The sequence below is a fragment of the Myiozetetes cayanensis genome, unplaced genomic scaffold, assembly GCF_022539395.1.
Source record: "Myiozetetes cayanensis isolate MyiCay16 unplaced genomic scaffold, myiCay2020 scf329, whole genome shotgun sequence".
Taxonomy (NCBI): domain Eukaryota; kingdom Metazoa; phylum Chordata; class Aves; order Passeriformes; family Tyrannidae; genus Myiozetetes; species Myiozetetes cayanensis.
In genome coordinates, this window is record NW_026087554.1 from 8,851 (window position 1) to 19,877 (window position 11,027).

Genomic DNA, 11,027 nt, shown 5'->3' on the forward strand with positions numbered 1-11,027 from the left:
GTACATTTAATTGGAGGTCACCCGTGCTCCAAGTTGTCTCTCACTGCACAGCAAGAAGTATTCCTCAGGAGCCCATTCCAGGGTCCCTACTCTCAATGCCCCCTTCAGGCAGCAAACCTCAGAGCTCAGGGGAGAGGAATGCAGAGAGATCTTCCTGAAAAAAAGACCCTGAATGTTGAATTGCTGAGACATGCAATGTGTTTTACTGATTGAGTCTGACCTAATTCAGTTCTGCCTTTTTCTCCTCAACAGAAAACCAAACCCTGAGGCAGCAAATGCCCAACAGCAGCTCCATGGCCCAGTTCCTGCTGCTGGCATTGGCAGACAGGCGGGAGCTGCAGCTGCTGCACTTCTGGCTCTTCCTGGGCATCTCCCTGGCTGCCCTCCTGGGCAACGGCCTCATCCTCAGCGCTGTAGCCTGCGACCAGCACCTGCACACCCCCAGGGACTTCTTCCTGCTGCACCTCTCCCTCACAGACCTGGGCTGCATCTGCACCACTGTGCCCAAAGCCATGCACAACTCCCTCTGAAACACCACAACCATCTCCTACACAGGATGTGCTGCACAGGCCTGTTTCTTTGCCTTTTTCATCACATCAGAGTTTTCCCTCCTGACCATCATGTGCTACGACCGCTACATTGCCATCTGCAAACCCCTGCACTACGGGGCCCTCCTGGGCAGCAGAGCTTGTGCCCACATGGCAGCAGCTGCCTGGGCCTCTGGGTTTCTCAATGCTCTGCTGCACACAACCAATACATTTTCCCTGCCCCTGTGCCAGGGCAATGCCCTGGGCCAGTTCTTCTGTGAAATCCCACACATCCTCAAGCTCTCCTGCTCACACTCAGGCTACCTCAGGGAAATTGGGTTCCTTATATTAAGCTGTTCCTTAGGTTTTGGATGCTTTGTTTTCATTATTTTCTCCTATGTGCAGATCTTTAGGGCTGTGCTGAGGATCCCCTCTGATCAGGGACAGCACAAAGCCTTTTCCACGTGCCTCCCTCACCTGGCCGTGGTCTCCCTCTTTATCAGCACCGCATTCTTTGCCTACCTGAAGCCCCCCTCCATCTCCTCCCCATCCCTGGATCTTATTGTGTCAGTTATTTACTCAGTGGTTCCTTCAGCAGTGAACCCCCTTCATCTACAGCCTGAGGAACCAGGAGCTCAAGGATGCCCTGAGAAAAATGATAACTTGATGTTTTTCAGAAACAATAAACTCTCCTTCTTCTGCATGTTATGTACCTCATTAAAGGCCAATCCTCTTATGTAGTGCATTGGAGGCCCACCATATCTTGCACATTTTTTGCTTTTGGTAGGGGTATTATTTCTTGACAGTGTGTTTGCACCAAGAAATCTTTATATAAATAAATAAATAAATATATATAAAAAAAGTATATAAACTCTATTGTCAGTTTAGTGTTTGTCTTTCTAGCCTGGCCCAGAGGCTGTAAAAATTGGGATTTGTATTCACTGTGTGCTTAAACAAAATAAAGAACTCTGCACTGACTGGTTTCCCTGACATCTTTCCTCTCTGACTGCTCTGGAGCTGCAGGGTCGGTGCCTCTGTGCAGAGCTGGGCAACAAAAGAGTCCCAGCAGAGCAGCCCTGCCAGGGAGCAGCAGCCCTTCTCCTCCGTGGCCTCCTCCTCCTGCCCTTGCCCACTGTCCTGCAGAGCCTGTGTTGTTTGAGGCCTCAGTGCTCGGGCAGTGGGTGCCAGTCCTGCTGCAGGACTGGGCAGGGACTGCAGGCAGGGACAGCCACGGGCACTGCTGGCACAGAGCTGACCTCTGCAGCAGCACTGCCATCCTGCAGGGGCATCTCCTCAGGGCAGGGCCTGAGAGCTTCCATCTCCTCTGCAGTTTGCTCTGCAGGCTGTGCCCAACACGAGGCCCTGCAGAGGAAAACAGCATGAGCAGCACAAGTGTGGAGGGCTCAGGGTGGGGGCACCCAGCAGTGCCCTTGCACAGCCAGCGCCGCTCCCAGCACTGGCCTCTCAGCCCAGGGCAGGGAGGTTGTTCTTCCCTCCAAGGAGGGACAGAAATGACCAGCTCAGCAGTCCATGTGTGCCCTGCATGGAGAGGACATGCCCGTGTGTCACGGCTTGGGGGTGGGGGTGGAAGGCTTAGACAAAGTTTCTGGGAGAAGCCTCTTGTTGAGCTGTGAGGGGCAAAAAGGACCCTCTTGCTTTCCAAATTCCTGCTCAGAGTGGAGACTCTCCCAAAGTCTTTCAAAAGCCAGAGCCATCCCAGAGGCTCTTGGGGCCTCGGCAAAGGCAGACATGAACCAGTCTGCAAACAGGGCAGCAAGGAGGCTGGGCAGAGTTCCAGACTGCTCAGGCTCAGCAGGGAAGGACACATGGCAAGTCCTCCTGCAGCCATTGCCAGGCATGGGAAGGACAAGGCAGGGATTGCAGAACCCCTGTGGGAGGGAAAAGAAGGGGATATTGTGTGCCCAGACTTTGTCAAGTCCTTTACATGGTCTCTTGTAGTCTCCTTAGAGCCAGACTGGTGGGAGCTGGACTGAAGAGTGTCAAAAAAAATCCATGGTACAAAGTCCTCTTGGCAGCAACTTCCTGATGAAATGCCTCAGTTACCAGCCCTTGAACACCACTAGAGAACATCTTTATTATCTCTTTGTACAACGAGACTTAAAGGTGTTTTCAAGTCCTTTGTGGATGATGCCAAATTTCAGGGAACCCAGTGTCAGAGGTTCCCCAGTGTCACAATGGCCCCTTAGATCCAGGAGCTTCCATTACATCCCAGGGTTCCTGCAGTTTCTCTGAGGACCTGCAGTTTCAAAATGCCTGCTTGGATCCATCAGGTTCCAAAATTTTTCAGGGTTCCTCTCTGTTCACAAGGCCTCAAGTGTGTAATGGCCCCTTCATTCCACAAGATTTCACAGTGTCCCTGTGTTCCTTGGTTTCCATGAGGCCCTGCAGGTCACAATGGCCCCTTGATTCCATGAGGTTTTCCAGTGTAACAATGGCCTCCTGATTTCATGGGTTTTAGCAGTGTCAGAATGACCCCATTATTTCATAAGGTTGTCACTGTCCCTCAGTTTCTTTGGCTCCCTTAGGCCCTGGAATGTCACAATGGCCCCTTGATTTTATGAGGTTGCAGAGTGTCATCACAAAGCTTACCCCACACAGATGGAAGTTTTTGGGAGGTTCGGGGTAAGTGGGACAGGGTAGGACAGCCTGCAGCAGAGATGGCCAAGGGCTCTGGCAGGGTTGCAAGGCACCCAGGCCTTTGTGCCCTTGGCTCTGGCAGCTGCCTCTGCCCCTCAGGCCACCACAAGCAACTTTCCGGGAAGCTTCTGCCCTTGGGTTCTGCCTCGCCCCTCCCTGAGCAGCCTGGCAGGGCTTGCACAGTTTTGGGCCTTTCTTGTTGCTCCCCCTCCCATCCCTCTACCCTCAAACAGCCCTGAGCCCCCCGGCAGGGACAGGATCTGCTGGGCCAGGGCCTGGGGCTCAGCCTTGGCCTTTGTGCTCCCCAAAACCAAGGCAGGCTTTGCTCAGCATTGCAGGGGCCTGCCCAGAGCCTTTGTCTGCCTGCACTCCTGGCCTGCAAGGATCTGCTCGAAGGAGTCCCTGGGGAGGCTTTGTCAGTGCCTGCCCTCAGTGGGGCCCAGCAATGCTTCAAGGGACTTGGGCTTTGGCTTCTGACTTGTTAAGCAGCTTCATCAATCTTCTCTCACTACCTCAGGATGATGGACTAATCTCTAAACACACCATGGGACTCATTAACATACGGAAAAACAAATTGTTTTTCTTTTCTTTTTTTGAATTGTCTTCCTGTCTTCACGTCTTCAACAACTAATTGGAGTTGTTTTGTAGTTTAGTTAAGGAAGAAAATTTCAAAGAGTAGTTCCCAAAGAATAGCTATTTTTTTTATGAAAGGGAATGATTTACACAGAGCCTTGGGATGCAAGAAGATCAGGAGTGCAAAGGGTTTGAATCCAAAGAAAAGGAGGCAAAAGAGATTAGTAGCATTTAATCATTCACCAACTCAACAGTTATCAAGGGATTCAGTAGCATTTGCTACAATTGAACAGTGACTGAATTATAGATTCACAATAACAACACTCACACCAGAGTCAATTCCTACTGATGTCTCAAGCCTTTTTGGTTTGGTTTTTTTTTTGTTTGTTTGTTTGTTTTTGTTTTTTTTGTTCTTTTTTTTTTTTTTTACCTTTTGTAGATTTTAAAACTAGTTGTGTAGTGAATATATTTTAATGTAGCTGTATTATATCCCTTACCCTTAACAGAGTAGTTACACATACCCAACCCTACTACCCTATTCCATATCAATCCCTCTAAACTCCATTTTAAGTCTTCTTTTCAAGGTAGAATTGTAGAAAAACACCTTAAGAGGCCCATGGCAGACATGTTGGGCTGCATTCTTGGGGTGTGAGGCATTAGTTCTTTGGTGTCCAGGGGCCATTCTGGAACAGAGATGATTGGCTGTAAAATCACAACTAGGCCAATGGCAAAAAGGAAAGGTTGCAAGGTGGGGGTGTGGTGCATTGGTTCTTTGGTTTTCAGGTATCATTCTGGAATGGAGAGGATAGGCCATGACATCACAAAGGCAACCATGGAACACTTCTGGGGCTGCAGTGAGGGGGTGTGCACTGCAGTTCCACCCAGGAAAGAAAATCCTGAGCCTCTGTCTCTCCAGTGTCGATGCTGTGCCACTCTCGGCACTACACAAAGAAAAAGAGCTTTCTGTGCGGGCACCTTAAGACTGGGAGGTATCTTCATCCGTACTGAACACCAGACCTAAACTTAAAAAAAAATATAAACCTGAACCTATATGTTAAACCCTAAAGCCAAACTGTAACCATATGCCTTACTCTAACAAAAACTTATCTAAAACCTAATCCTAACCTAACCCTACCATTACCCAAAACCCTAAACCCTAACCCTTAACCATAACCCTAAACCCTAAACCTAAACCGAAATCTAAGTCCAACCCTAAACCCTAACCACCTAACCCTAACCCTAACCCTAACCCTAACCCCTAACCCTAACTAACCCTAACCCTAAACCCTAACCCTAACCCTAACCCTAACCCTAACCCTAACTCTAAACCTACCCTAACCCTAACCAAATAATCCTGTACCAAAAATGCCCCTCAAAAAAAAAAAAAAAAAAAGAAAACAGTCCGGTATTCCTCGCTTTTTGGCGCAATTCCAATCCCGGTCAGCAGGGGCCGCTGTTGGATCACCGGAGGGGCAGAGCCTGCAGGGGCTCCCTGACAAGGGCGATTTTCTCCCCACCCAGCGAGAAGGGCAAGAGAAAGGGGATGTTTCTGCATTATACAACCCTAACCCTAATCATAACCCTATCCCTTACTCTAACCAAAAAGTTACCTAAACCCTAACCTTAACCCTAAACCCTAATCCTAAACCCTAACCCCAACTCTAACCCTAAATCCTAACCCTAACCCTAACCCTATCCCTTAATCTAACTCAAACATTACCTAAAACCTAACCCTAACCGTTAACCCTAACCTTAAAACCTAAGCCTAAACGTAACCTTAAACCTAATCCTAAATCCTAATCCCCTAATCCAAACCCAAACCCAAACCCTAAACTCTAAACCCTAACCCTAACGCCTAACCCTAACCCTAAAATCTAAGCCTATGCCTAAGCCTAAACCTAAGCCTAAATCTTAACCCCTAACCCTAACCCTAATGAAAAGGACATTGGTGACATCACTGGGGACGAGTGTCATTACAGGGGATTGGTGAAAACAAAGGGACAGCTGTGATGTCACAAGGACTTTGGTGACATCACATGATACATCAGTGGCATCACAAGTACATGGTTGACATCAAAGAGACATCAGTGACATCATCGGGGATATTGGTGGCATAACAGGGGACATTGGTGACATCACAGGGACATGGGTGACATCATTGGGTACCAGTGACATCACAGGGGACATCAGTGATTTCACAAGGACAGGGGTGACATCACAGTGACACCAGTGATATCATCAAGGACAATGGTGACGTCACAGGGGACAGAGGTGACATCAAGGGGAAAGCGGTGACCACAGAGGACAGGTGACAACAAAGGAAAGCCCTGATGTCACAGGGAAATCATTGACATCAGAGGGACATGGAGCCACTGCTGAGGACAGTGGTGACATCACAGAGACAGCAGTGACATCCTTGGAAACCAGTGAGATAAAAGGGGACTGGTGACAACAGTGGAAAAGCTGTGATGTCACAGAGACATTGGTGACATCACAGGGGACATCAGTGACTGCACAAGACCAAGGGGTGACATCACAGAGACACCAGTGACATCATCGGTGACATCGGTGATATAACAGGGACAGTGGTGACATCACAGGGGTCTGGTGACATCGCAAGAATATCAGTGACATCATGGGGACAAGGTACCAGCAGTGTGCACAGTGGTGACACCACAGGGACAGCAGTGACATCATGGGGAACAGTGAAATTACAGGGGAATGGTGAAAACAAAGGGACAGCAGCAATGTCACAGGGACATCAATGACATCACAGGGATAGGAACGAAATCACAGAGACAGTAGTGACATCACTGAGGACCAGTGACATCATGGGGGACTGGTGAAAACAAAGGGACAGCCGTGATGTCACAGGGACATTGGTGAAGTCAAAGGCATCTGGTGACATCACAGGGATATTGGTGACCTCATGGGGACATGGTGCCACCGCTGGGAACAGTGGTGACATCAAAGAGACAGTAGTGACATCACTGAGGACCATTGACATCACAGGTGACTGATGACAACAAAGGGACAGCAGTGATGTTACAGGGACATTGGTGACATCACAGGGGACTTCAGTGACTTCACAAGGACAGGGATGACATCACAGTGACACCAGCGACAGCATTAAGGACATTGTTGACATTACAGGGGACAGTGGTGACATCACTGGGAGATGGGTGACATCACTGCGGATCAGTGACATTACAGGAGACTATTGACAGCAAAGGGAAAGCCACGATGTCACAGGGACATCACTGGCATCAGTGACATGACGGGGCCATGGTGCCACGGCTCAGCACAGTGGCGACATCACAGAGACAGCAGTGGACCAGTGGACCAGTGGACATTAAGGACCAGTGACATCACGGGGGACTGGTGAAAACAAAGGGACAACAGTGATGTCACAGGGACATTGGTGACATCACAGGGGACTTCAGTGACTTCACAAGGACAGGGATGACATCACACTGACACCAGTGACATCATCGGGCTCATTGTTGCCAACACAGGGGACAGTGGTGACATCACAGGGAGATGGTTGACATCACTGGAGGCCAGTGACATCACAAGGGACTGTTGACAATAAAGGGACAGTCGTGATGTCACAGGGACATTGGTGACATCACAAGCACAGGGTTGACCTTACAGAGACACAAGTGACATCATCGGGGACATTGGTGACATCACAAGGGACTGGTGACAATAATGGGCAGCAATGATGTCACAGTGACATTCGTGACATCACAGGGGATGTCAGTGACTTCACAATGACAGGGATGACATCACAGTGACACCAGCGATGACATCAGGGTCATTGCTGACATCACAGTGGACAGTGACGACATCACAGGGAGATGGGTGACATCACTGGGGACCGGTGACATCACAGAGGACTGTTGACAGCAAAGGGACAGCAGTGATGTCTCAGGGACATCACTGCCATCGGTGACATCAGGGGACATGGTGCCACAGTTCAGCACAATGGTGACATCACAGAGACAGTAGGACATCATTGGGGACATTGTTGACATCACAGGGGACAGTGATGACATCACAGAGACACCAGTGACATCTCTGACATCACAGGGGACATTGGTGACTTCACAAGGCCAAGGGAGACATCACAGAGACACCAGTGACATCATCGGTGACATGGGTGACATGGGTGACATCACAGGGGACAGTGGTGCCATCACAGATACATCGGTGACATCACTGGGTACTAGTGACATCACAGGAGATTGGTCAAAACAAAGAGACAGCTGTGATGTCTCAGGGATATCGATGACATCACATGGGACATCAGTGACATCACAAGTACATGGCTGACATCAAAGAGACATCAGTGACACCACTAGGGATCATTGGTGACATCACAGTGGACAGTGGTGACATCACAGGGAGATGGGTGACATCACTGGGGACCGGTGACATCACTGGGGATCAGTGACATCACAGAGGACTGTTGACAGCAAAGGGACAGCAGTGATGTCTCAGGGATGTCACTGCCATCGGTGACATAAGGGGACATGGTACCACAGTTCAGCACAATGGTGACATCACAGAGACAGTAGGACATCATTGGGGACATTGTTGACATCACAGGGGACAGTGATGACATCACAGAGACACCAGTGACATCTCTGACATCACAGGGGACATTGGTGACTTCCCAAGGCCCGGGGTGACATCACAGAAACACCAGTGACATCATCGGTGACATGGGTGACATCACAGGGGACAGTGGTGCCATCACAGATACATCGGTGACATCACTGGGTACTAGTGACATCACAGGAGATTGGTCAAAACAAAGAGACAGCTGTGATGTCTCAGGGATATTGATGACATCACATGGGACATCAGTGACATCACAAGTACATGGTTGACATCAAAGAGACATCAGTGACACCACTGGGGATATTGGTGACATCACAGGGGACAGTGGTGACCTCAGAGGGACATAAGTGACATTATTGGGTACCAGTGACATCACAGGGGACTGTTGAAAACAAAGGGACAGGCGTGGTATCACGGGGACATAGAGCCATAGCTGGGGACAGTGGTGACATCACAGAGACAGCAGTGACATAATGGGGACCAGTGACATCACATGGGACTGCTGAAAACCAAGGGACAATCCTGATGTCACAGGAACATCGGTGTCTTTACAAGGACAGGGTTGACATTATAGAGACACCAATGATATCATCAGGACATTGTTGACATCAAAGGGGACAGTGGTGACATCACAGGGACCTGATAACAACAAAGGGACAGCAGTGATGTCACAGGGGACAGCGATGACACCACAGAGTCACTGGTGACATCAACAGGGACATCTATGACATGATATGGGACATCAGTGACAACACAAGGACAGGTGTGACATCACAGAGACATCAGTAACATTATCAGTGACAGTGGTGACATCACAGGGACATTGTTGACATCGCTGGGGACCAGTGACCTCACAGGGAACTGTTGACAAGAAAGGGAAGGTCGTGATGTTAAAGGGCTATTGGTGACATCACAGGAGACCATGGTGACATCACAGAGACACCTGTGACATCATCAGGGACTCTGGTGACATCAAAGGTGACAGTGGTGATGTCACAAGGACATTGGTGACTTCACAAGGCCAGGGGGCAGAGACACCAGTGACATCATCAGGGACATTGGTGACATCTCAGGGGACAGTGGTGACATCACAGAGACAGCAGGGACATCATTGGGGCCACTGACATCAGAGTGACAAGAAAGGAATAGTAGTGTTGTCACAGGGACATTGGTGACATCACAGGGGTTTGGTGACATCACAGGGACATTGGTCACACCACAGAGACATGGTGGCACTGCTGGGGACAGTGGTGACATCACAGGGACAGCAGTGACATCACTGGGCATCAGTGACATCACAGGGGACTGGTGACAAAAAAAGGGGCAGCCGTGATGTCACAGGGACATCAGTGAAATCAGAGGGGACAGCGGTGACTTCACAAGGACTGGGGTGCCATCATAAAGACAGCAGTGACATCACAGTGGACAGCAGTGACATCACAGTGAACAGCGGTGACATCATTGGGGATGCAGGGATCACCCCTGGGACACCACTGACATCACAGGGGACAGAGGTGACACCTGTGAGGACAGCAGTGACATCACTGGAGACAGGTGACATCACAGGGACAGCGGTGATACCACAGGGACAGCGGTGACATCATTGGGAACAGTGGTGACTGTTGCCACGATGTCATGACGGTCCAATAAAAAACACACAGAAGGTTGATTCAGGGCAACCTAAGAAAAGGCCTCCTTTATTAAAAATTCCAGCTCCTTTTAGATCATTGTCAAAAAGCAGCAAGCAGGCAGTGAGCAAGTAGCAAGCAAGTAGCAAGCAGCAACAACACCCTAATTGGCCAGTCCTCATTACTGATACACTTGGCAGCAATTGTCAGACACCTGGAGATGCCCAAGGACAAGGCTGTGGTTCTCACACAACAAATCTATGGACTCACAGTCTGCCCTCGTTCCCCAATTAGCCCGTGTGTAAAACTCACTTATCTTCAAGGCCACACTCGAAAGCTTCCCAAGTCAATCTCCTTTTCCAGGGAGCCAACAGACCTGCTGTTAACCCCTACATCTAAACAGCCAAAGTTGCCAGCTGGGTGTTTTCTGCCCCTCCAGACCATCAAACATTACAGGTATACATTAAAATTTCTTATCCTGTTCAAAAAGTGCATTTTTTTCCTTCTTTAGGATGCTTAAGTATCCTGGATTTAAAGATTCATACCCTTTTATCATCATCCTGTTTGGGCTTTCTTGTCTTCTGAAGCAGCTTCAGGCCTTCAATCTGTCTAACAAGCAACGGTATAGTCATCTTGAACCGCTCCTCCACCCTAACAGCATCTAAAATCTAAGAGCAAGAGTTCAGAGTAACCAAGTTCACACTGGTGGATCATCAGTCTGGGGGAAGGGAACATGGAGAATACTGTTACTGTCTTTTGACCCGAGTTATAGAAAAGATGGATTAGGAAAAAAGGGAGCAAGAAAAGCAAAGAGAATACTGCGCACAAAGTCTGTCCTCAAGGGTCTGGATGCCTAAACCACAAGCACTCCAAACCAGGAAAAAAGTTTTTTATCCTGTCTGTTTTAAGCATCTTAATAATTCAGATGCATCATCTGTGGCAAACATCTATCAACATTCTATTTTTCAATTACTGAGTCTCAGGAAAGACCTGACCCTCTAAGAAAGTTAAATGA

The 11,027-nt window shown here is 49.0% G+C and overlaps 1 protein-coding gene across 1 annotated transcript; it reads left to right on the top strand.

The window, feature by feature from the left end:
* Positions 1-293: 293 nt before the first annotated feature.
* Positions 294-1,194, top strand: LOC126646149 (olfactory receptor 14J1-like; the record flags this gene model as incomplete). The annotated part of the gene is given in 3 exon segments (XM_050327244.1): positions 294-437; positions 651-1,130; positions 1,132-1,194. Coding segments are annotated over 3 exon segments (687 nt in total), but the record flags the coding sequence as incomplete, so codon positions are not given.
* Between the last annotated feature and the right edge of the window lie 9,833 nt (positions 1,195-11,027).